At 36.5% G+C, this 27,803-nt stretch overlaps 1 protein-coding gene across 3 annotated transcripts in view; it reads left to right on the top strand.

Moving 5' to 3' along the window:
* CACNA2D3 (calcium voltage-gated channel auxiliary subunit alpha2delta 3) overlaps positions 1 to 27,803 on the top strand; it is a 391,160-nt gene that overhangs the window by 278,284 nt on the left and 85,073 nt on the right. For all 3 annotated transcript variants that reach the window (XR_007628662.1, XM_050312820.1, XM_050312819.1), the window contains 6 exons: positions 6,532 to 6,603; positions 7,339 to 7,419; positions 11,377 to 11,451; positions 21,524 to 21,607; positions 26,552 to 26,623; positions 26,851 to 26,912. Coding sequence is in view for 2 of the 3 variants with exons in the window: in XM_050312820.1 (XP_050168777.1) it covers positions 6,532 to 6,603; positions 7,339 to 7,419; positions 11,377 to 11,451; positions 21,524 to 21,607; positions 26,552 to 26,623; positions 26,851 to 26,912 (446 nt within the window). In the remaining variant the exon portion in view is untranslated. The remainder of the gene's footprint in view (positions 1 to 6,531; positions 6,604 to 7,338; positions 7,420 to 11,376; positions 11,452 to 21,523; positions 21,608 to 26,551; positions 26,624 to 26,850; positions 26,913 to 27,803) is intronic.

Below are 27,803 nucleotides of genomic sequence, written 5' to 3'. Positions count from 1 at the left end.
GTCACCAGTTCTTCATGTTTCCATGGTGGTGTGAGTGTGGTACAGCAGTGATCAGTGAAATAGTTCACTGTGAGGGGCTCTGGACTGGGCTGCAGGCAGGGAGCTCACATCCAGCCCAGCTGAGGAACCTGCTGAGAGCAGCTCTTCGAATGTATGAGCTAGCCTACAACTTTGAAACCACAGGGAGGCTATTTTATCAACAATTTGAAATAATAGTAAGGATTACAAAATATAAAACCACCCTATTACTCCACGTGAAACATCTCTGGATCATTTTATCTCCATTATAGAGACTGCAGAACCCGTGGTATAGCTGGTACCCTTTCACTGATCCCCACTGTATCTATCAGCACACCTCTGAACACATTCAACATTTGACTTCTCTAATAGGTTGCATAGTTTTCATAGAATGTGCTTCTTGCCTTCAAACCATTTCTGCATCGATATGGTATGTTAGCAGAACCACCACTGTACATCATGGTAGCACAGTGATTGTGGTAAAGGTGAAGAATTGCTTGATGCCTGTTGCATCATCCTTATATATTTCACAAATATAATTAATGCTTCCAGAAACTAGAAAAGATTTTGTGGTTTTGGTAAAAAACACATTAAAATGGAAAAAAGGAATGTAATATGCTGGGAAATTGCAATACTTGTCCAAATCATTCTTATTGTTTTTGGTAATGTACCTTTAATAAGGAGTCACAGCAATTAATCAATAACATCATTGATAGATTATGACAAAAGTTCAGTTGTTAATGAAAGCTATAGGTGAAGTGATCTTTAATGAATAGCTTTCAAAGAATGGTGAGGGCCTCCATGGAACTCAAAACTTAACAATGATTAACTAACTTTTTTGTTTAAAAAGCAAGAATATGAGATGGGAGCTTTTATTTTTATAATGCTATGTATATTTGAAATTTTCTTGTTCGTGGAGCTCAAAAAATTCTATTTCAAATCTGCAGGTAATGTGCTATTTTGTGACATTGGGCTATGTCTGTAGTTTGTTCTTGTTTTGATAGTTGCAGAACATGGTACCAAAAATGTTGCCTTTTTTTTTTTTTTTTTTTTTTTTTTAAATTTTGAAAATAGATGATTTAAAGAAATATTTTGTTTACAACTTCCAGGAAAAGTAGAAGGACTAAAAGAGTGGCTAGACTGGCTAACTTGGGCTTTGTCATACTCACCTGCTTGTCTAAACATTTGTGCCAAACACTTCTCTTCGTTTGCAGAGAGAAGAGAGAGTGAGGCTGGAGTGTGCTGCTGCAGAATGATAAACCCAGCCAGGCTGTTTACTAGATTGTGTCATGTAGTACTGTATTACCTATTCTGCTGTCTACAATTCTGAGCTATTAAATAATATTTTGGTACAAATTACTAAAGTTCAAGGGTAGTGAAAAAGCACACAGTTTTCATAGAAGGTCAAAATTGCTGATTTCTGGAGTGTTTACACCTTGAGCAAATGAATGCAGAGCTAAAGCCACACGTTTTGTATATGCATTCATAACTGACTGTGGTCTAGTTGACTGTGTGCTACTTTTGTGCAGAGAAAGAGGAGAGGGGTGAGAAGGAAGGAATGGGATGGGGAGGGAGGACAGACATGAGTAATCCCCAAAGGCTTTTGATAACTTCAGGCAAAAAATATTCCTTTTTATAAGCGTGGCCCGACAGCTTATGAACAAAAGAAGAGAATCTCTCTTGCTCTCTGCAAGGTGAAGGGAAGTGGCACAGCTGATGCATGCCTTTATGAATGACTTAGTCACTGGGGTACGTGTTTTGCCATATGGTGTCTGAACTTGCACTGTATTTTTGTTGGAATCTATGTATCATCTTGCAAATGTTTTCTCTATAAACATTTCAAACAGTCATGTCTCTCTAAACATGTTCACTTTAATCTTTGAGTGATCTGAAAGAAAAATGTGGCATTTCAAGTTTACCTTTACTATTTTATATCCATTATAAATAGTCCATCATCTTGTTGCAATGTGTTATGTCTTATGTGTGAAAGACTTTGGCCACAGTCTTTTCAGTGTTTAGTCAATATTCTATGGTGATTAGCTATTGATTTTGAAGACCTGTAGGTTCTCAAGCAGCAGTTAAATAACAATTAAATCTGTGACTGTTATACTCTCTGCTCCAAGTCAAACCACTGCAAATTCAGAACTGGAGCACAGGTGAAATGAAGTATGAGGAGTTTAAGGTGGATATGTCTGTTGCACCATGATTTTTGTCTTCAAAAGATCTTTGTGATATATCCTATATTTTAAAAAAATAATACAGAACAAAACCAAAAACCAACCAGAAAAAAACCCTCACCATAATTTCAGGCAATAGAGATGCTAATTTACTATGGTTATGTAGCTTTCAGAACAAAATATATCTAGGAAGAGCTAATGTATCTGAAAGAAAGAGCCACTACCAGACAAATGCAACAAATTCATATGAATTTTACTTTCCTCTGTGCTGCTTTTCTGTATGTTTTTAGGTAGCCACCCCACAGGGCTGTGAAAATAGCAGTAAAATAAACTAATAACTCAAATGTACCAATTTTCAGATTTGGTTTCCAAAATGACCTTTATCTTTGAAATGTTTAGGAAAACAGCTTTTTGTATTCATCAAAGAGGAAAAGCTATTCTTCCTTAATAGTTAAAAAAGGTGTTTTGTTTCCTGGTAGGAAAGCTTTACTTGCTTTCTTGAGTATACACAGCAGGAGTCAAAAGCTGTTGCTCTACTCCTGCTGTGATGTTTTGTTCTACTTTGCTTGAGTGAAGAGGTAGACGTGAATAAATTAGGCACACAAATCAGAAGCAAGTTTAGGAACATTTAGGATTTTTTTTTAAATGATTCTCTCAAGAATGGAATCATATTTCCTCCGTACAGAAATGTTTTGATGATATTTGTTGCCAAAAAGTTCCTGACAGCTCTCTTCTCTCTTTCTGTGTTATCCCTTAACTTCTGTAAGTAGTGCTGTGCCCTCCTTTTATCTCGATGCTATCATCTCTCAGCTATTTGGGAGCATCATTTATTATTTCCTGCATCGTTTACCTTATACTTTGAAGAGTTGAATTAACTGTCACTGGGAATAGAAAATAAAAAATTTGCAAAGCTGCTATTTCAGTGAAGTGCATGACTAGTGATTTTAACATTTTTATAAAATGATAGTAGTTAAGTTGAATCTAATGAAGTACAAAATAATTATAAACAGTTTGATTTAGTGTTCCTTTGGATCTGTTTCCTGCTGATGAGGTGCTGTTGTCTCACAGTGCTGGATGTGAGGCCAAACTTGAAGTGGCTTACACTAGGAGGATCTTTATTATTTGTTGTTTCTGAAGATGTATTTGGGCTTGGTCTGCAGGGGAGGTAACCCTCTACAGCAAGGAATTACAAGGAAAATTGTAGAAATTGAAATCTTCTAAAAAGTATTTTTCTCCAGTTATGAAACTATTCCTACTAGGCATTACAGGTCTGTGACTTTCTCAGAGAGTAAGTTCTGTTTCTTTATTCTTAACATCCAAGAGACATTTAGCCTGGGAATGTATTTTTCCTCATTCTTGAATTTTATTTTTTTTTTGAAAGGTTTGTTATTGTTTGCTCAGCATTTTATCAAACTGAGTGTCCATGGCCCTTGTGTAGTTTTCTGCCTAAGACTGTTACCACTACATCTTTTCAATAGAGCAACTTCCTGTGGCAGATCACTGGTGCTGTTTCTTTCATTTGTCATTTTAGATGATGAATGTAGTGATAACTTAAAAAATCCTAGGATGTAGTTGAAAACTGTGTTTTACTTTGGGGATCTGGTTTTACTTTCTCTTGCCAATGTGATCCAAAGTAGCAATTCTGAGGCAAAACGTACTGGTGCAAGTTGGACAACGAATTTGTGGTGTCCAGTTGATGAGTTTGGGAATCATAATGATTGTTTACATTTTCTTTTAGGGAAAAACATATAATAATTGAGTAACAAAGCAGTTTATTACTAAGTACACAATAACATGAACTGTTAGATTTAATACAGTCATTCAGAGACTTTATCATAAGTTAGTGTTTGGGATACTTAACATTTTTCATTGTGTTAACTTCTAATTAAATGATAATTAAAATAAAAATTCTAGCCAGTCCTGAGGATATCAGTGTTTTCTCTGAATATAACTATTATAAGCTGAAGCTTTATCATTGATTAGAGCATATATTACTGGTTTGAGGGTTTTTTCCTCAGAATCACTAAATTTTTCAAACACTTGCATGAGCTCTTAGAACTCTGCTACATGTCAGAAATTGTCAGACTTGAAAAGCAACAATGCAAAATACCTAGATCATTACCTCCTTTGGATTTTTTTAATGGACTCTAGCATTAATTGTCTTAGCAGAAATAGCCAGTGGCTAACATTCTACTATTTCAAAGCGTTTCTGCCAAAATGTCATTGCCAAGCAGATTTGCCAATTGAATTGCCAAAGAATTTGCCAATTCTTCACTGTGTAACAATTTTTGTGAAGCAAATGCTGCAGCTTGAGTTGGTGACTCAGTAAAACGCTGCAAATTCGAGTCATTACTCAGCCAGTTATTTGCTGACTCCACTTATAGTAGTGGCCAACAACCTGCTCGTGTGGCCAAACAAACAAAAAATGAAACAGGCTGGATTATACAATTGCAATTCTATAGAAGTGATTGCAGCAGCCAACTCGAGTTGGTACTTTTAGATATCTCATAAGTACAGGGCAATCATTGTTACATGCTCCCACAGATAGTTTTGAGAGTTAGTGAGCTGTTCTTTTAGAATTTCCAAGGAACTACAGTCTGTGGGTTTTTTTCCTCCATTTAAAGAATTTCAAGTACCCTAAAACTCAACTGACAGTCCCTTGGCCGCATCCTATCCATTAAATTGTTTCTAGTAATCTCTTGAGAGTGAGTGGACTCATAAAATAATACTATTCTGGTACTTGACAAATGCATGCTGTCAGAGAAGAACAACTCTGGGCAATCATATAAAATCTCTAAGCACTTCAAAATGTCACCTCATAATCAGCAGAATGCTTTTTCACTCCCTGATGTGTATGAGTTTGGGACTATTGACTATGATACCTCAGAAGGCTTCTCTCCATGCTAATCATGTCAGTGTGCTTGAATGTTCTACTCTGGCCAAGGAGAGTCAATTCTTACACTAGTTTGGCAGCATTTGAGTTTCAAGTCCAGCCTTAAAACTCCCAATGTTTTGCCAAGTTTTGAGTTTTGTGGTTTTTTTGCTTAGTAACTTACTATTATTCCCTAATAGATCAAGGATTATATTAAGGCTGGACATATTGCTTCTTATGACCAAGAAAAAAAAAAAAAAAAAAAAGGAAACATGACCATAAATTCCACCTCATATCCCTAGCGATTCCTTATCAGATGTAAACCTTCTTGACTCAACCCCATTTGTGTTCCTTTCTGATGTCTGCAAACATTCCTTCTTACCATAAGATAGTGCCCTCCCTCAAAAAATATACTTATTTGGGAAACTGAAATCCTCCTGAAGTAGATTGGGAGCTGCAAGTCGAGAAATTTTCTAGATTTTGTTTGTCCGATTTGTTATTGTGAAATATACTTCATGAGATATCTTTATCAATACAAATGACTTTCCAGAAAGTGTGGGGAGCTGATAGCTGTTGCTTCATTACAATAAAAACCTTGTAAATAATTAAAATGTTGGATAAGCCTCTTCAACTTTAAGCATCTGTCCCTAGGAACAGAGTCTGAGAGTAACTCTCAGCCTCCTGCTTGAGTTGTCCTTCATATGTAGATGGTGAAGATCTACAGGCACACACAGGAGTGCTTGTCTTGGGCATCGCACTTTTAGTCCCTGCCTTAGGGCAGAGATTTAGTCTGCCCAGAGGGCGTGAAGAGAGGTAGTCTGAGCACTATCACTCCCCTGTGGCCCATGGTAAGCATTCTACATTGAGTGGAACCAAGGTCAGAAGATCTGCTTTCTCCCTAAATTGAAGAAATACGTTGAAACCTGATGTGCAGAATCAGCTAATGCTTCATGCCACCTCTGCCCAGCGAACTGAAACTGGATGGAGCAAAGATGCTCCTGGGATCCTCACTGGCTGTCAGCCTTTCTACCTCAACTGGGTTGGCTGATGAGATCTCAGCCTGGACTCCAACAAAGTGCACGCAGCTCATGACCTCTTGTTCTTTGGTGCAAGAAAACAGCCCGAGGCAATTTTGGCAGAGCTGACACTGGGAGAGATGTAGAGCAGACCTCCAGCTGCTTTGCTACAGCACATACTGCTTCCACAATCCACATTTCAGCCCCTTCTTCTCATGGGAGAACTGCAGTAGGAATGAAGATGAGGCATCTTTCCTGTCAGTGGAGGTGGTGGGATGGGCAGAGCTGGTACAATTCAGATGGGGCTGGGGCTAGTTTAACAACATAAGTATCATTTAGATATATTGCTTTATCTCATTTAAAATGAAAAAATGTAATTGAAAAATGCAATCACATGGCTGTAGTTGTCCCACAGTTCTTAGAGCTAGTATTTCTTTTTCAAATATAGCTTGCTGATGATCAGGGATTGGTGTTGATGACAACTGTTGCCATGCCAGTATTTAGTAAGCAAAACGAGACTGTAAGTATTCAGACTTTTTCTGTCATATGGTAATGATGGGACTGCAATGAAATTGCTTTCAGGGACTTAATAACATTTTAGCCAACTCTAAAATTTTTCTTCACTTCTTATTTTGTCTGCAGTTAGTATCCCTTTATTAGCATAAAAATGTGGAAAAACAATTCCAAATAACTATACTGTAGAAACCATAGTAAAATGATGAAATCCTATGTCTAAGAGAAAACATTAGAAGTCTTTGGGTTTTCTTACTTCTGTATTACTTTTATACAGAAAATAATTTATGTAATTTTCCTCTTTGCACTGATATAACTCAGAGTTTAATTAGATTATGTTTACATCTATTTATCTTTAATAGTTTAACAGGTTATTAAAGTTAAGTGTACTTTCCCCTTAATACTTCATCTTTCTCTTTTGTTTATGAAATGACAGGAGAAATTGGGAAAGAAGGGAATAACATTTTTAACAGTAGTTTTAAATTGAAAACCTGTTTTGCATGTGAAAATTTCCTGTTGAAGGATTCGCTCTCAAATGCTTGCATGCCTTTTCTTTGTGAATTGCAGATAAATTAAAAAGGAGCAATATTATTGATTAAATTACTGCTTGATCAGCTGAGTTCCCCACTTTTTAAATGATTTGTCTGTAATCACTTCTGCAGGGTAGCTGTGAGGTGAAATAAGCGGTGAGAATGTTTATTATTACTGTGGTTCTGAGTACATCTTTTATTGTTCTTTTCAGAGGTCTAAAGGGATTCTTCTGGGAGTAGTTGGCACAGATGTTCCAGTTAAGGAGCTTTTAAAAACTATTCCAAAATACAAGGTAATACACAAATGATGAGATATAATTTATACTCAGTATAATACCAAAAATATAATTTATTTAGTATGTTGATATAGTTTACAGTAATGTAGTTCCATTATTTCATTAATTTTTCTCAGGAATTTTAGTTCTGCAATGTCTGAAATCAAACGCAGTTTTTGTATCAAAATTAATATATGACTTGATCTTCACGTTTTTGGGATCAATGTTTTCTAGAAGGTAATATTAAATATTGTCGGTAATCAAATCAATTAAATTATTCAACCGCACAATCTAACCAGAACACCATGCAAAATAAGCAGAAATTCAGGCTGAAAAATTCTGTAACTTTTAATGAAAACCTATCCTTAACCTGGCTTTAGGCTTCCTGTTTGTCTGTAGTACCTCCTGTCCAAATTCTGTGACTCCTGGAATTAAAGCAAGTGGCACATTGCAGGAACTTAGAGAAGTTCCTTCCTAACCAGACAAGTGGTTCCTTCCCTCCTCCCCAGTATTTGCTAGGTATTTCCCTCTACTTAGTTTTCCAGAGACAACTCTACTGTAAAATTTTTAAAAATTAATTATCATTAAAGTTTTTAAAATTTGATACACTATGTCTCTTTTGAAATGTGTTTAACTCAGTAAAAATAAGCTTCAGGTAAATGCAAAGATATAATTACTTTCATTTAAATTTGATGCAATGCATTAGTATGTCACTACTTCTCTATGTCTGAAATGTTTTACTATGGTGCTTTTTAATTCAAAAGTGAAAATTAAATTAATGTTTTCCAGTGAATTCCTAGTGGAATTTTTTTGCATGACAAACAAGCACATAACATAATACTGCAGACAGCCTTTTCTAAGGAGTGCAGATATTGGAATAGCTACTTTTTGACATGCACCCATACTGAGCATATCATACTTTCCTTTTAATTGGCTGCCATGCTCTCATTTACTGATTTCCAAGAGGGTGAAAGAAGAAACTGACTTGTGTATACCTTTGAATATTCTCACATGCATTTGTAGATAATTCTATTTAGACAAAAAAATTCCTCATATCAATTTTAATGCTAATTTGAATACATAAGCAATTACCAAATGATTTTCTAGATTAACATACAGTAACTAGAAAATTTAAATGAAATGAGAATTTGATAAAAATAATGCATAAAATAGTGGCAATAACGTTGATAAGGTGCATTGGATTAATTTCCTGTGACCTGGATCCCACTAGGCCAGGTGTTATGCAAATGGAACAGAAAGGTTGTCCCAGCTGGAAAAAAGTTGGACACTATGGGAAGAGGCAGCAGATGAGTGCACACTGATATTAGAATACAGTGACAGAAACATTGCTGATCAGGACCAATAACAGGGAACACTCTCAGTGCACTGATCAACAAAGTTTGTTAACAACAACTCGTATTATACGTTTGTGTGTGCAGAAATACTGCATCAGTAAAAGGTAGAAGAGAAAGGAGCAAAATGTACTCCTTTGCAAAATTGGAAGCAGTAGAAACAATCTTTGGAGCAACCTTCTAGTGAGCTATGGGAAGAGCAAGTTTCATTTGTAATGGGAAGGAAGAACAGTGTTGTGGTACCTGTAGAAAAAAGACTTGGCTGTGCATGGCTGGATAGGAAAAACCACATCCCAGTGACGTTATTCCTAAGTAATCTCTAAGATTTGGACATAGTCTGAATGCAAGAACTAGAGAGAGTGGGGACCTAAATGACAGGTATTGCAACATAGTAATTCAGAAAAGGAGAAATTTTTAAGACTTGGTTTTCTGTGAAAGCAATATAAAATCCTCTTGCTGAATATTAGACTTTTTATTTGAAGGCACATTTTATACTGTAGGAGGTACTGCAAGTGAGGATTATTACAGGAGGCACCAATATTGTGCAATACAGTTAGATTAGTGAAATCACCTGAGTTACAACTTCCAGTCTCACATACCATAAACAAAGACTGCAATGGCAGGAGCATAATCATCCCTGGGACCCATTCCTGTAGAGGCAACACATGAAATAAAATTCACACAGGGATATAAAATGATTGCTTAGAAAGAGAAATATGCTGACCTGGAATTCTCTCAGCTTCGATGAGGGGGATTTTATGCCAGGGAAGATGGATAATAGCAAGAAGCTATTTTCAGCAGTCGTTATCTAGACTAAACTTCCCCAGATGTCAGTGGCAGTTTCTCTTGAATAAGGTGGAATTGAATTTAGTAATACAGGACTTCCATGTGGCATTTTACAGCAGTTAGAAAAAGGTTTTTTTGTTTCTGAATCTACCATTTGGAGACAGAGTTCAAGGTTCAAAATGGCAATGCTGCTGTAAGTGGTAGTATCTCAAACTAAAGCATTTTATGTGCAGAGACTGTGCAATTTCACATATTGCCCAGAACACAATAAAATACTACCCTTGGAGTCTGGGTATTTTTTCCTGTGAATTATACCACCCACATTTGTTTCCTTACCTGACTTCCATTGCTTGGATGTCATTCCCCAGTTATGAACACAGACAATTATACTTGAGATCTGCTATTTAGCCAACAGCTTATTCCCTTGTCATACTATAATAGGTAAAATATGTCCACTGTTATTATTTTGGTTATCCCCCCTTTATGAAGAGATGCCAAGAACGTATCACCTTCTATTACTTTCACTGAAGTTTATTGCTTTAGGAAAACCGCTAATTTATGAAACAATCTTCTCTATGGCAGATACAGTTGACCATATACAATTATTCACACAGAGACACTATAAATCAACCTGGTGTGTTTTCCCTGTGACCTCACCGCAGTATCGTACTCTGGTTTTGTACTTCCAGAGAATTACAGAAGCTGATAGGCTTGCTCTCCTTTTTGCCTCTTTGAAATGATTTTGGCTTGTCAGCCTTGCTCATGTCGCTTCATGTTAGACAAATTCCTGAGGACCCACTTCAGCAAAGCATTTAAGAATGCCCTCAAGTAAAATAAAAAAGTTTTTAGTAGTGAGAATTCTAAAGTAAACATCAAAGCAAGATAGTTCTGGAATTTTGAGTTTGATTTTTATTTTATTTGCTCTCAATAGCCCAGTGCATTAGGTTGCTTAAAAAAAATAAATATATATATATATGGGATGTTTTATTATGTTACTTCAGAACTGAAGAAAACAGGTGAGAAAGGATAGTGAGATGTGCTCTGTGTGGCAAATGTTACATGGTGAACCTGCAGAAAGATTCTACATAAGCAGCAAGTTTATGCTAAGAAGGGATGTTTGAATGACCACATGAATGATTTGAAGGTACATTTATTGCATTCAGTGGATGCAATCAACTGTGTAATAGGCGTATTGTTAAAAAGACTAGTATTGTTATTTAAATAAGTACAATGCTAAATTTGATTACCAATACTGCTAGACCTCATAAAGCATTTCACTATCCTTCAATAATCTCCAGTTCCATTTAGTACAAATATGTAAAGTTAGAGGAGTTTCTTTAGAAATATACCATCTGTAGCTCCAGATGAACTGGAATTAACAGAGAGCCTATAAATGGGAAAATGTAAATATCCCATATGACAGGTCACTGCTTGCTTGCTATAGCTGTACGTTCATTATCTTTGATTTAAATGGCTCTTTAACAACACCTGTTGAACAGGTGAAGTAAGCTGTGCCTCACTACTCCTGGAAATAGGTGAATTTACTGAATTCCAGTATCTCTGTGCTTTGGCACATGCTATGGTGTGTGTCACAGGCTGTGGCATCCCATATATATGTGTATAAAAAACACATCAAGTGTTACACAACACAGAAACAAGTGACCTGCATAGGAGAGTGTTTGTGACATTTTAAATTGGTGCTACATGCTGAATTCATCACAATGTCATGTTCTCATTTTCACAAAATGTCAAGGATCTTTGCCTATGTTGTAATAAAACACTGTGGATAAGGCTTATGAATTGCTAATTAGTATTTCTTTCTCAATTACTTTTACAGTTAGGTATTCATGGATATGCTTTTGCAATTACAAACAATGGATATATTTTGACTCATCCAGAACTGAGGCCTTTGGTAAGAATACTATTTATTGGTCTATTACATTTTGCTATAGATATTGCATTTGTTTTTTTTCTTAGTGTGAATAATGTAATATAAATGAAAAGTAATTAAATACAATAGACCGGTTACTTTATATGGCTTTATAACACATTATAGTTCTTGATAAATTTACATCTGGTAACAAAGGTTAGCATGGAAAAAAACCCAGGGAAAATAAATATACAGGTTGCTTCTGCAGAAGATGCAGACCTCCATTACTGCAAAATAGCAAAGCCAAAAATTGCTGTAATTATGTTCATTTTACAGTGAAATGGAATGTCGGAATGCTCCAGCACTGTGTAATAACCCCTATTTGTCATGCTAAAGTGTTAAAGTTAATTTAATATATGTGCAGAAATTTCACTAAAGCATATTTTTAAGCAAAATAGGATCACTAGGGATTTTTGTACTAAAAGAGAAATAGCAGCAAAATTTTACCTTTAGTTTCCCTTATCATCTTGTTTGCATTAATCACAGAAAGAAAAATAAAGTGCCTGTTACGCAAATGTTTATCAACTTGACGCCCCAGAGAACTGGTACATTCCTGGTTGCATCATTGTTTAGGAACAGCACTTCCAAGTGTTCCATCACTAGTGACTCCCAGCAAAGCCTTGGTATTAATAGCTCCACTGCTGTACCCACATGGCTGCCATATGTATTTCTCTTGCAGGCACTTCAAGTAATGTCTGATTTCAACAGGGTTTTAGTAGAAAACAAACATTAACTGGGTGGATAATGTAATATGAAAATAAAATTATTGAAAAGCATGATTTATTAAGTCATTAGCACATCTGATGTCTTTGTCCAGCAAAAGAATTTATCTTTCTAAGATTTGGACTAGGAATTATACACTTAATTAACATTTGTATTTGCACTTATTATTTCCCTGTTTATTTTTTAACTGGAGTAGAGTTTATGAAAAGTGCAACAGGGAAACTTCAGTTGGTGAATGGAAAAGTATTTTCAGAGTAACTTCACTGTAAAATGGACAGACAATCTAATGGCAAAGCAGACCATAGTATCTTGGAAGCAATCTTAAATTATTTAATTGTAATTTTTCTTCCAAGAATATCACCCATGATTCTGGATAGTAGATTTTTTTTTACAACTGTAGAGAATATGGCAAATTACTGACCAATAAACAATACAATTCTCAGAAATGGTTCTTGCAAATTATCCCATTGGCTTTTTCACCGTTCGGTGGTGGGTCACTAAATCTACATATCCAGGTACAGACAGCTCAGACCTCAGTCCAATTAACGTGCTCCGGTGGCTGTTCATCTCTACACTCCCTACAGATGATTTGTCATGGTGATGAATTTGTATCTTGTTTTATGGAAATTAGGACCTCTGCTACCCAAACATATAAATATCAGGGAGTGAAAAACTTCCAGCCTCTATAGAAGCAGTTTACTTTTACCATCTTACAGATGGTAATGAAATCCAGGAGCAGTGGATAGCTGAGGGTGTCACCCTCTCCCTTATTTCTGTTATATTTTAATGAGGCAAAAGGTGATTTGCTGTTACTATCCCTCACCCCAGTGTACATTTTGAAGGCACTTATTTCATTACCTTATACAATCATACCTTTTAAAATCAAAATGTTGGGCCGTAGCCCATGAGCTGTCAGCTAGGGGAACTCGTGATATATTCATGGTCTGTTCATTTTTTGGAAGAGTCATTTCTACCTCTGGATTCTGTCAGTAGTGGGTAATGAGAGTCTTCTGTTGACTTCAGTGGAGTTTTTGAGAGTGAAGTGATTGCTGGCCTGGGTCCTTAGTTTAATATTGCAGGCCAAATCCTGATACAGTTGTAACTAATGACAAAACATCTCATGAAATTTGTGACAATAAGAGTGTGAAAATAGGCATATAGGTCTGAAATTAGATAGTTCCATAAAGATATTATCTAAAATTATTTGTGTGTCTTAGGGTTATATTCAAGTTTCATTAATTACTGACTTGATCCACACTGGTTTATACTCCTGTTTTCCTACAGTAATGTAAAATTAGATTACTGGACTCTCAAATTCCTAAACCCAGTGGCCAGTTCTGTTAGTTCTGAAGCTGATGTACTTGTTTTTTAAGGAATAGTCTTCTGGAACACAAAGTAGAGAGGCAGGACAGCAAACAGCAAAGAGTGCTTCCTCTGAAGCCAGATTTTTATCTAACAGTGACCAACACATGGAATCTCTAAGCTGGCTATATTATCTTGGTGATTATCCTATTGGATTTATATTTAAAAAGGCTTTCCTTGGAAATTTCCTCTCTTGTTTCTCCTACTGTTTGGGGTTTTTTTTTTGTTTGTTTGTTTTGTTTCTTTGAATAAGCTTGGCTTTTGGTGAGGACGATCAGTTGGGTGCCCATGGGCAGCTGATGGGAGGGATCGCAGGAAAGAGAGGAAGGTGCTACCTAAATCCTCAGCAGATACTCGCAGAGGCTGGGACTGTTGCTGTAGCAGCCCCCAGACCTTTCCCATTAAATATCCGAGTGCCTGTTAACCTCGCAGAAGCTCGGATTTTGTTCCAGCCGTGTCCCTTTATCCCGGGCGGCGGCCGGGACAGGCTGCGCTGCGGGGCCGGCCCAGGCGGTGGCGCTCCAGCACCGCCCAGGGGCGCGGGGGGAGCGGGACGAGCGGCGGTGTCACAGCCCGGGAACACATCCCGACTGGAATCGGGGTGGAAAATTGCCGTGGTCATCCCTCGGCTCTGTTTCAAAGCCTTTTTTCTTTCCTTTTTTATCTCCCTCATTTTTTTTTTTTTTAATCATGTATCACGACAGTACGCTTTGCTTGTCTTGATGTATTACACCCTAAGTCGCCTTTCTTAGGAAGAGTTCCCAGTGGGAACTCCAGAAGCTATAGCTGATGCTAATAACATTTTTTTATTTTTTTTTATTTTTTTTAGTATTGGTGCATCAGAATGCTCCAATCTGCTGAATTTGATGAAAAGTCTGTACTTTTACAGCGTAGTGGGTTTTTTTTTTTTCCACATGAGAATATTTCCAGTTGTGTGATGTAATTTTGAATTTCATACTGAGTTGAAACCCCCAATTTACTGTTTAAAAAAAATATGTTTGGGAGTTCAAAAACGAATTTTGAGATTTTCGAGGCAGTAACTTGGTTTCTGAGGCTCCTTACCCATGTTGAAATGTAGACAAGAGGACACAGTTTTCCTCAGCAGCGATTATGGCAGATTGAATCACCTGCTTTTCAGTAGCCTCTTAACACTTGCAGTATGCCAGGTGTTACACTACTTAATTTTAAAATGTAAAATATGTCATCGCGCTGTTATAGTTTGCCAAAAAAATTAGTTGACTGAATGTAAAGGGAGAGTAAGAAACAAATACTTTCTACGTCCACTTATAAACAAGCACCACATTAATCGTGGCTGCTTGCTCATCGCTGCAGCTGTCACTGTGCAGTCTGTTAAAGGTTGATGCCAGAGGAGAATTGCTTTTTCAGGGAAGTGTAGTGGGATTACAGAGAAATTAAGGAATGTCACTGGAAGATTAGTGTCTGCCACAGTCACAGATTGCCACCCTTGTGAACCTTATCTGGTGTCGGGGGTTTGTACTGTTGCCTCTCTGCCCCAATGTTTGGTGGCTTTCAATGAATAATAGCAAGATTGCTACTAGGTTTTATGAAGCCTGTGGCTTTTTTGATCCATGGTTCGCAGTGGGATTTGTATTTTTGTTCAGGGAGTGGAAGAGGGATTTTTTTTCCATAATTGCTAGGTTAATTTAGGGTAGAATACTCAAAGATCCTGAACAAGGACCTTGAATTCCTTAATCAGAGAAAATACGCATTTGAAGACAAATGCATATGTTCTTGAATCAAATTGCATCTTTTATTCAGATTCTACCATTTTTTGGATAAAACCAAGGTTAAAAACATGTTCTGATTTATAAATTAATCTCATAACATCCTTGATTATTAAGGATTTTGTAGTACTCCTAAGTTTAAATTGAAATCTTCTATCTCTTCTGTTCTTAGTATAAGCTCTGGAAGGCTTGTAATGGGGGTTTATGAATGGCTGTATGTGAATACTCTGCTTATCACTCTAAATGAATTCAACTGATATAATGCTTTCTATACAAGGATGCATATCTTTAATTTATCAGACTGAATTAGGGAAAGTTACACATAGAAATCAAAGCCCATGTATAATATCACAATGCCCTCACCAAAATATACCGGTGGTTTAGCTGACTGAGTAGGTTACTATTTTAAACTTAAAATGTGGACTGTCACAATATATTGTATTAAGCTACAGGACCTGGAGTATTTGAAGATTGCTAGATCAGTATTAAGTCTTTTGTAGCTGTAAATTCTGGGAAAATTTGTTTCTCCTAATATAGAAAAACAGAGAGATCCAAGTCTCATGGGAAACATTAATGCCCCACTTAAGCAGTGTTAGCCTTTCATAAGCAGCAAATCTCATTTCTCTCTGGGGAGTCCCGCCTGGAACGTAAGATAACCTACACTTACCCTTGCTTTATTCAGCAACTCCATAAAACTCTACAGCTGTAGCTGACAGCAGAATATTTAAATGATTTGAACAGTGTAAATGCCTCACGTTCATTTAAATAACTGAAGAATTCAATCACTTGAATGCCAATGATTATTCCTATTGGAGTTTACATTTCAAAAAAAAAAAAAGACAGCCCATCTGAATCCCTGTGAGAGCATTAAATTGCTATCTAATAAGAAGTGCAAAATTACATATATTTAAAAGATAATTAAAGGTTTGAAGGCTGTTGAATAACTGGTTGTACATATAAATGAATCACTGAAAATTTGTTAGCAATATGTGAAGCTTTCTTTTATTCTTTGCTTTCAGCTTTGAAGTTAGGTATAACCGAGCTCAGGGGTTTAAGTCTGGTAGTATTAAGATAAAGGCAGATGTTTTTAATTATTGCTACTCAAACCCCAAATAATTATAAGCAGCTGCCAATTTTACATAATCCCAAATGACAAATCCTGAGAATGCAAATAAAATCCCAAATAGAGGGGTTGTTTTCTTCAGTGGAGTAAATCACATACATGTCGCATCTCTAATCAGCTGCAGTCCACCTGAGAACGTGAGCTCAGCCGATGTGCTCTTTGACCAGGCTCAAGGTGTGTGACTTAAAGCTGGTTTTTGTATTGACTTTTACCTCACCCTGTACATTTGCATATTGTTCTATCACTTTAATCACTACTGCACCATTTGAAATGCAAACACACGTTATGAGTGTAAGTAGACAGACTAATTTAAATATGTGTGGTGTAAGAACTGTTTTCTTCTCTTGCTTTACTAGAGGGTTCTCCTGTGTGCATGGCAGATCTAATTTTTCCTACTTTTTCTTTGCCTGGAAATTTAGAATTGCATTATTCTCTATTCCCTAGCAAACGGCATGGCTCCTGTTGTCAGCTTTTTTCTGAAGTATTTCTGCAAATTTTACAGTGTGGCAGTTTTTCACTGCCATCTGGCATGAAAAATCAGGCCAAAATAACTGGTTTTTGCTACCAACCATAACCTAGGAACTTCTGGATTAACATCTTAAATATTAGGCTGGTCATGAAAAATCTTTCATTGGAAAGGGAAGTTGTTCTTCCTATTTTCCTAAGAGAATGAAGATCTCACTTTTTTAATATTAAAATAAGGAGGTTTGGGTAGAAAACAACTTTATTTTTTCACTGAACACCTATGAGTGTTCTACAGATTTGAGGTTAAATGCAGATCAACAGGAGATCATTTGAGGTTGCAAACTGGATGTAAATTATGAAATAAAGGTATCACAAATAACAAATAAGGATTGTGTGAGCAGGAAAGAAGTATTCTGAATGAAATAAAGAGCTTAAAAGCCAAGCAGTAGTGATTTAAATTGATATAGGATGCTGCTTCCCATGTATCCCCAGGCAGAATGATTTGTAGCAGCACAAGCTGTATTCATATGTTCAAGTTTGTGTCCTCCAAACAAACAAAAAAGGATCAATCTCAAATCCTGTTGAGATTAATACATTAACCAAATTTTGAAGTACTGATTCAAAAATATGAAGCTTCATCCAATGTTGCTATGTTTCAAAACTGGGGGAGTTTTTTCAGTACCTCATTCCTTACTTCTGCAAATATTAGTAGTTTGTCAAGAAAGACCCATCCCCTGAAATTATTTTACCTCTCTGAGTTTTGGTTGTTGTTTAGTAGATGCTTTCTTACTATATTTTCTTACAGATGATTCCACATGTGTGGCTAAGAAAGTTCACTAAAAGCTAGTGATGCTTCCAAGGCTGCTAGCACAGCAACTTACTCTCTCCTATTTCCCCATTATCCTTATAGAGCACGTCTGAGAAATTCCAATCACCTTAGACCCAAGACTTGCAGCTGTTAAGATGTAGTTTGCTCTCTCCATGATCAGATTGCTACACTCTGACTTTATAAACACGTGGCTGGTCATATTCAATGCAGATGGTTTGGGACTGCTTGTGTTAAAAAAAATAAAATCAAAGCAAAGCGTTTAATAATGACACATATAAATGGTTGTATATGGGGTGGTGAAAAAATGTGATTCAATCCTCAAGCAGTACATGTCACATGTTGTTTGAATCATCCAGTGCTATAACAGTTTGGCCCAGCCTCAAATAAAAGATACTGAGTAAGATAAAGCTCATTCTGATCACAAAATCCGATCCTGTGCTCTTTTCCCAAACAGCAGTGAGTTGGAGCCATCACATAGTTTTGGGCAGACTAAAAGATTCTTCTGTTGCAACCAGATATTTAACTTTTTTCAGTTTTTTTTTTTTTTTTTTTTTCCCTCACAGGGGTTAACTACTATATAATATCACCACACATTTTAGACATCTACTTTAGTCAAAGTAGATTAACAGTACATGTTTTAAATTTAGCTCTATTTCTCATGCACTTAAAACAGAGTAATTTGGTAGAATTCCTAGTTTGTATCTTTCCCAGTGGGTCCCTTAATACTTTGTTTCAATGCTTTATAGTAATCTTGTGGATGGTTTTGGATTCAACTTTCAATCAGTATTTTATACTTCACCCAGGAGCCTCAGAGATAAAAAGTTAGATTAGGTTTGCTACCAGAGAAGAAGATACAACTGAATGCTATTTTTAAAAGCTTCTGTGTTACTGAGAAATTAGTTAAGCAATAAAACTAGAAAGAAATTGGAGAAGAATGGCCATTTCAACAGTACTGTTACAAAGTATTTTAAAAGTGATCTAAGTGCATTTATTTTGACACCCTGGTTACATGAGCACAAATATATGTATATTTACTGCTGGGAATAAGGTGATATCTTCAGGAAAATTAGATTTATAAGAAAAGTTACCCAGATGTACAAATAATTGCCCTTTTTTTAGTATCACATCCTTCCTGGAAGTTGGTTTTTGTTTTCCATGTTGTCCTTTTCTGAACTATAAAATAAATCTATTCTTCACTTGTTGAATTCCTGTGTAGACACTTAAACAGTAGCTCCTAACGTGTAATTGCAGAAAAAGGGGTTAGGTATCTCTATACTTCATTAGTTCCTGTCCTAAATGTGTTTAAGAATTGCACGTTCAGTTCCTTTGAATGCTTATAGAGCTGAACTGCTAGACCACTGGGGTTTTGGCTTTGTTCCTTCTAGTCTAAATTTTTAGAATTCCAATTCCAATTCTGAATTTTCTGCAGAACTTTGAATGTTTTATCCAGCTCTTCTTTTGATTGCTTTTGGCTTTTGGTTTTCGTTCTGAAAGTGCAAGGTGTGAAATCTATATGATTAAAATAAATATGAACCCCAGAATCAGTATGATGCAAATGGTTTGCCTCATGTTTGAAGCCTACTTCTGCTGTCAGACACTCCAGATCAACTACTATTGTCCTAAGTAAGGATTTGCACATGTGTCTGAGAATGCAATAGAGGCCAGAAACTCTTCAACCTCTGTGAATGAGGATGTAATTAAACATTGGAACCAGTACAGGAGCTGTTTGCTCTACTCAAATGATCCCAGCGAACCTCTAAGTAACATTGTTCAGCTCTCAGTATTTCAGAGCCTGACTGTAACCATTTCTATGCTAGAATGACTAAATCAGATCAAAGATTTGTTTGGTTAATTGGTGCAGCCACAGAAAGTAGATGTAGTTACTCGTTGTAAAGATTAAAGATAATATTGATATAGCTGCAGCCACAATGGAAGGCTTGCAAAACAGAGTTACAAAAATCAAGCCCTGCTAATGAACAAGGTGTTATCCTCTCGTGTGTTATTCTTGTGAGATTTAGTTATGCTGCATGCAAATTTTGTGTTTCAGTGTTTGGGTACAGTTATCTTTGGCTATCAGAGCTGTCATGTAGCAAGAAGTAATTGTAGAACTGAACTGCTTGAATTCAAAGTCTAGTATATAAGCATGTGCTGAAAGCAGTTCTTTACATCTCTCTACCCATCTGTTGAATAGTATTAGAATAGAAGGAGACAACCTTGTTGTTACAGGAACGGTGGATTTTAGCAGAGGGGAAAGAAAAGCACAGGAAAGTACTTTTCAATTGCATCAATTCTGACAATGTAGACTAAGACTTACATGAACAGAGTTTTTAGGATTTTTTATTAAAAAGAATGAGATTTGACTCAGGATTTTATCCCACAGAATTTCCCAAAAGGATCATCTGCAGAAATAATTGGAGTATCTAATTTTTTATGAGCAAATGTTAAGGAGGATCCATGAAGCACATGCTAGAAGAAACTATGCTACCAATATTTCAAAATCTCTTTGTGGTTATGATGCTGCAGTCAATATTTTTACAAGTTTGCTGTTCTTCAGGAAGATTTTGTCATGCCTATTTTAAAGTATTGTGGTCCACAAAAGCAACTGTGGGATTCACATGAGAATTTCTAATTCAGAGAGGAAAAAGTCAGGCTGGGAATAACCATCTTAATGCTCAGAGAGCAAGTCTTCCCCTTGATCTCTGTAATCTGCAGAATGTGATTAAGGTCCCTGCACCACTGGCTGTGGTGATGAATTGCTCGTCTCAAACCCTGTCAGGTTTGGTTTATGGTGTGGTTGGTCCTGCCTTGAGGGAGGAGAATCAACTATACCTACTGCCTTACAGGTACATTTTGTATCCTTCTGTGATGCTGTTGTTGTTGAACAGTCAGAAAAGCAATTTGGGGATTTTTCACAGCACCCCAATGTCTCCTGTCATACTTCATAAAAAGACTTATGGTTTGCTTCCACTTGTATACATCATAAAAGATAAGAGACCAGATTTTACATTATGCTGATCCTCTCCCAATTTTTTTTTTTCAAATGTAATCCCCTAATTTTACTTAACCAGTTAGGTTCTTTATTCACAAGTCTTCTTAAATATTTCTTTCTTCCACTGAGACAGGTTTGTTTGGTTAAGCTAGTAGGCTGATTTTGAATGTTCAGCAGAGGGCAGAATTTCCCACGTTATAAACACCTTGGTGTCAAATCAATTTGTCACTAGAATGTTTATTTTAAATGTGTGATTTACAGCGTAACAGTGAGTAGTGATAAAAACCCCATACGCTATCATTGTTAGTATGTTACTTTCCCCCCCCCATGAAGTTGTAGATAAAATGGAGTATCAGCAAATGTTAACACCATACTTCCCAAGACTTGCATCTTATCTTGTTTAAAGTGAAGTGGGTAAACATTTTGTTGATAAGATTATAGTAAATATAACTTCCTGTACAGCTGAAAGAGCTAGTTTGAGACGTTTAACATAAACTGCCAGATCCAAGGTCTGGTGTATTTTCCATACGGGGAGAAGAAGGTACAACTACTGAGTTTGATTTCCCAGTGTGTCCATCAAGAAGTTTTGCATCATGGCAAAAGATCATGCAAAGAATCATGTGATGTAGGCTTTTAGTTCACAGGAAACATTTATGCAGCAGTACAGTGCACTTTTTATGAATTAAGCTACCTACTGTGAAGTGCATTGCACACGATCAATATCCAACAATTTTTTTTCTTTTAAATCTTCTGATACAAAATAGTTGTGCAAATAAAAACAGGATGTGCTAAATGTTTCACCTTTATTTTTATACCAGTATGAAGAGGGGAAGAAACGAAGGAAGCCCAACTACAGTAGTGTGGATCTTTCTGAGGTTGAGTGGGAAGACAGAGATGATGTGGTAAGTGATGTATTTTAAAACTCTCTCAGAAGATATTGTTGCATCTCACTACTGTACCTGGAAATTGTTTAAGTTGTCATTAGAGAGGCCACCTGACTGCTCTCAGGAAGGGAAGGACAATAGACCCTTTTACTTCATTCAGAATTTTACGACTGTTTTGTATTGTTTCTTTCTTACATATGCGTGTACCACAAACACAGACTCTTTGTATATTTGGTAAAACTCATCACCCTTGCAGACTCCATGCATCCCATTGTGTATTTTTGCTGGATAGCAGGAGAGACAGGAATAGAATGTCTCCTTAGGGCTGGCCCAGACAACTGCCGAAACTCAGAGATCAAAGAATGAGTTTAACTTCTTTCCATGAGATCCCTCTTTCCTTAATGGAAGTAAAGAGAGCTGTTTTACTTAATGCACAAAATCAAAACCCATCAGATGAACATACAAAATTGGATTCTTTGACCTGTATACAGAGCACAGTTTCACTCCCAGCTCCTAATTCCAGACACATGGGGAGCTGCAGGAGCATGCATTCTGTGTCTATCAGCTGTTATGCACACAATGCTTTCCATTAACCTCATTTTTCAGTGCTCCATCTACTCTTTATCTTATTCTTTCTTACCTTTCAGGCTTAGCCTTTTCTGCAGTACTGTATCAAAAGCTTTCCTTATGCCCATGGCTTAACCTTTGCCTGGTCTTTCTGTCACTTCCTCAATAAATCTGATTTGTTAGGCATGATTCGTTTTGTGTGAATCTGTGCTGACTGTCCTTAATTAAATCGTAACTTTCCAGGTGTTCCCCTTTCTGTCCTGTAATTTAGTTTTTCCCATAAGTTCCCTACTGCCAAAATCACGACTGCATGTCTGTATTTTTCATAGATGTCTCCTCGATCCCTTCTCAAATATCAGTACTGTGTTAGCTTCTCCCAAGTCCCTCATACCTCTACTTTTCCAGAGAGGTTTTGAATATATCCACCGAAGGTTCCCATATTTACTTTGTCACGTCCCTCTGAAATCTGGGATGGATCACGTACAACAGCCCCTGGAGTCTTGTCAGTCTTCAGATGTACTAATTTCTTGATCCCTGTTCTGACATAAGTCTATATTTTCCTTCTCCCTTACAAAATATACATCTTGCATTCCTCCCTCTCTCCACCCCCTTTGTGAATAGCCAAACAGTTCATCTATGTTTTAAGCAATGTCTGTTCCACCAGGTGATAGATTGTCCTTGGCCTCTCCTCGGAGGCCATTGCGCTTCCTCAGTTAAAGTTTTGTGTTGGAGTGCACACACAAACTCTTTTTAATGTTTGTATGGCTTTGTGCTGTTTCCTATGCACACACTATTTAAGGTTCCTTCATTAGATTTTCAAACAGTGTAGCAGCCTTTGCAGCCTCACTGGGTTCATGTTTTATATCTGGCTTTTTTTCTTATCTTTGATCACATATTACTCAACCAGTTTCTCTGCTAATGACCTTTTGAAATTTCCTCTGTCCTTTCAAATGCTGTTTCTGTAGTTACATACAGCCCTTAAAACTTCATGATTTTTCTTCTTGCTCTTTCTCTTTGGTTTGTTTTCTTTCTTTTCTTTTTATTTCTTCCAATACTTCATCTGCTTAATTCTGACATTTTAATCCCTCATTTTTAATCATATCTTAGCAGAAATTCAGTAGTTCAGTTAATGTAACACTGAACTATTTCTATGACATTGCAAATTTAGTTTTATTTATAATTGAGATTCTATCTGAATACACATGAAGGTCCAGATTAAATTCTCTTTAAGTATTTCCTTTGGTTAACATCCCTATGTTCTGTCACTTTTTCTGAAAATTTCTACCAGAAATTGCATTTTCTCTATCTCTAGGCTGCAAAATTTTTATTTCACATTTTGATGAAAGATACATACATACCTTTTATCTCACTTTTTGCCTTTCACTTATGAAACAAGCTTCTTAAAAATAAATTTAATTACATCATAGAGATAAGCTGCACGTGGCTTTGCTTCACCCAAGACCTTGGATTTGATGTTCTTGGTTTTTTCCAAGCTTGGGTAGTAAAGCATTGTTTATTCAACTGCAGAGGGAAAGAATTAATGTATTCATATAGCTGCTTTTAATAAGATGGACTACTACTGGGATATTTTTCTCCCATGAAACACTAATGTGGAAGCTGATTAAGAGGTTTTCTTACTTTTTACCACATTAATTTAATGGTTATACAGTTTTCCAAGAATACAGAATGATCTCATGCTACAGCAGTGAAACTGAGTTGTTAGCAATTGATTGGAAGATATTTAGTTGAAGAAGCAAGAGTGTTCATTACCCTGAAGAGTTGAAGAAATTGGTCTTCTCTAGTGATCCAGTAAGGAAAAGGTGTCCAAACTAAGGTTATAATTTTTTTTCACCATGAAATAGTGTTATAAATATATCAACTCATTTTCCAGGTTAACAATACCTGCTATCTTGCTGTTAATGCATTTTATTAGAAACAGAAATTTTAGCATCAGCTTATTAAGTTAACAGTGTCTTCCAGCAAGGTTTGCAAATACACAGGACCAAAGAGGAGAAGTTTCAATTTGGATAGAAACCTTTTTCTCATTAACTCACTTAAAATTCCTTTATTATAATTTCTAGCTGAATGAATTTTTTTTTTCCAAATAAAAAAGACCATGAATGAATGTTTTGGGGCTTGGAGCCAATTGAGGCAGTACTTATTTTATGCATTTGAGGAGGGAGATGAAACTGCAGAAGAGCTGAGAAACCAGATTACAAAGCCAAGAAATGCAATCACAGCAAGCAGGGAAAAAAAAAAAAGGAAGAAAAGTAAAACTCCAAATCCCACATGCAGACTTGATCTTAAACACTACTGAGAGTTTGGAGAACTTTTAGTAAATCTATGACTTGCCTGAGGCTTGTGGGAGGAATGGGTCTTAGACAACTGCAGGCACCAATAGGAGAAAAATGAAAACCATGTTAAAGATAAATGGAACTGTTCTGTAAATGTTAGAAAGTAGATGGTTAATTAAGACCAGCTCTCCAAGTCCAAAACCACAAAACTTAAAATAGGAAACTATTTCCAGAATTGCCTATTATGTATTGTTAAAAAAAAAATATCTACAGTAAAATATATGCTTTATTTTACATATGCCTCCAGCTAAAAATTATTCTTTTACACTCACTGACAGAAGAATAAGACTGTTAATTCAAATCTAGATGCCCTAGAATTAGATTTAAAGAGCTGCAAAGTTTGCAGTTTTTGATAGGTCAACCACGCTCAACTTGTTCATGAGAATAAAACCAGATACTTCACTGGCAAGTTTAGTCATTCACTTTTCATTCCATACTAAGAGAACCTGCAGAGTACATTTATAAGTCTATCTTCACAATTTTTCATTAAAACCTGACTGAATTGCCCAATCTGGCAAGAGGTGCTCTGGAACAGGAGGTATTTATTCACAAGAACATGATGTCTAAAATTGTGTTCAGATAGATAACCAATAGAAGAGACATAAAAATGCTCACTTTGTCAATATTATTCTTCATTTTGTATATTGAGTTGATTAGTGATAGTAGAATTTTCCAATTGTAATGAAAACTACAGCTGCAAAAGATTTATAGGCGCTTTTTACCCCAACAAGCAAAATAACTCACTTCTTCCATTAGTAAAACTAAGAGCATTCAAATGAAATATTTCCATATATAGATGGTATAACTGTTAAACAGTAACTTTCTTATTTCTTCCCTGAAGTCCTGAACTGATAAATAGGCAAATTCAAAACCCTAATGTTGACAGTTTCCAAAACAAACCTGTCATTCTTCAGTTTCGGACCAGGTGTGCCAGGGTAGCGTGTCCTCAACCTGCTGGTCATTTTGTCCTATAGACCCAGGGGATGGGTGTTGGTTCTTTTACTCTTCTTTTTGTCATCATGGCATATTCACCTAAGAGGGAGGGTGTGTGTCCTCTGGGAGGAAGACTCTTCTCTCCTAGGGAGCAAATAGGTGTGCTGAGGGAAGAGGTTTTAGAGGTGGTGGGAAAGGGACTTTGCAGCATAGGTTTGGGATGATCTAGAAAACTACAGACTTGACTTGCAGAGCAGCAGGTAAATCATTGTGTACAAACTCTTTTCTGTTTATTTTCTAGTTTCTCTTGCTTCTCAGAGTTGATGGTTTACATAGTAATGAAACTTGGTTTTGAGGGGGGATTTAAAATGTCTCTTGGATGACTTTGAGAGGGAGAGGTCCAGGACAATTCTTAAAGCTGTGACTGACCTAGGGCTTAAATTACAGAGATAAAATTTATTACCTTGCTATGGGAATGTGGAGACCAAAGGACAACTGATGGAGTTGCAGAGCACTGCAGTTGTGTATTCCCAGTGAAACAGGTTACTGATCAAACGAGCTGTCATTCTGTTTTTATGGGCTAGTTCTGATTCCTGGTGTAGTTAGGATGAAGTTTCTGATGCTAGTTTAGGATGCAACCCAATGTAGATTCTTAAGCAGAATGAATAGTGTAGGGTAAGTGGTGTTTTCTCTTATTCTGTATAGTTGTTGGTGTAATCAAACACTGAGTCCTGGTCTAACCAGCTAAATTCAGCTGGGAATCTAGTCCTTAACTTCCCCTGCAGTTACTCCAGAACAGTCAATTACACTGTGTCACAGAAGATCCAGATTACTCCACAGAGAGCTATTTTACTATGAGGGATACTGAAAGCTCCTGTCTTCTGTGCCTTAGCAAGGTGCCTGGAGTTGTATGGCAGGAGTCTTGGCTGATAGACTCAATAACAGAACTTGTAAGGGGGTTTCTCAGTGCCTAATAGAATTACTGAAAATGAAGAAATGAAGAAAATTGAGCACTGCTTAGGCCAAATGAGTGTACTGGAGAGCTCAGTGATAAAAGAATTACAGAAAATGCAAATAAAGGGATTGACACACGTTTCCTTTGTTTCAGCTCCGAAATGCAATGGTGAATCGAAAGACAGGGAAATTCTCCATGGAAGTGAAGAAGACAGTGGACAAAGGGGTAGAATGTCTAAAATATTATTCCAACTAAATATAAAGCAAGCAATAATTTTTGAACAGTTTTTAAGGTTGCTATAAATATGATTCACTGCAATATATGTTTTTTTTTGCCCACTGAATGTAAACATTGCTTCTTTTTTTATCAGGGACTAACCACTTGGTTTTCAATATATTTTTCATAGCAAACTAAATTCTTCCCCCTCCCCTTCTTTCTTGTTCTGAATCTAGAAGCGGGTATTGGTGATGACAAATGACTACTATTATACAGACATCAAGGGGACTCCATTCAGGTAGAGCTGACCATAATAAATGGATGTTTCACCCAACTCATTGGGTTTGTGCTTATGCAGAGCTTGTGAACTCATTAAAAGCTCATCAGGAAAAGTTGACAATGAAATATCCCTGGACAATGCTGAAAATAGCAAGGAGAAGGAGCCTACCAGCATTCCTTTCAGCTTTTCCAGGGATGGAAAGTTTGTGCAAGCTCACACAGGCAAACTCCCAGTGTTTGTCATGGCTTACGTTTCATTGAAAAAATATTCAGTTGAGGTTTACATCGAACGAAAGGCTTTCGAAAGTACTTGGAGAGCTATAAATACTATAATCCATTTAAGTAACTACATATTGAGCCCCATTTTGATTCTTTTTTTTTTTTTTCCCCCACACAACAAGAATGTAACGTAAAATGAGATAGTATTTCACTTCCAATTTGAGGTTTGGATGGGGTTTTTTTCCTCTGAACTACCTTTGGTGTATTTCTGTAACTAAAACTGAGTACATTGGTAATTTTGGCATGCATTTAAGGAGGGGGAAAAAAAAGGAAAAGAAAGACAGGTAGTCACTTTAAAAATACTCATATTTGAATTAGAAATAATTCATTAATAAAAGAGTACCTATGGTAACTTATGCTTAAAGCAGAAGGGTGACAGTTGCAATACTCAACTGAAATTTTCTTCAGTGTAACTGATTCACATAACCTGAGCTACATTGCCACACAGAGAAACTATAGGCACATTTCTCTGACCTCTAATGCATGTGTTTATTCTTGTTGAAATTCATACATGAGTGGTAATACTCAGTGGAGGTTTGGTTTTGTTTTTATCTTGTGGAATTTTTTGTTGTTGCTGGGGGTTTTTTGTTTGGTTGGGTTTTTTGTTGTGTTGGGTTTTTTTTTCCCTTCT

The sequence above is a fragment of the Myiozetetes cayanensis genome, unplaced genomic scaffold (genome assembly GCF_022539395.1).
Source record: "Myiozetetes cayanensis isolate MyiCay16 unplaced genomic scaffold, myiCay2020 scf18, whole genome shotgun sequence".
NCBI lineage: Eukaryota > Metazoa > Chordata > Aves > Passeriformes > Tyrannidae > Myiozetetes > Myiozetetes cayanensis.
Note: the sequence above shows the minus strand (reverse complement) of the source record. Positions and strands in the feature narration are given on the sequence as shown.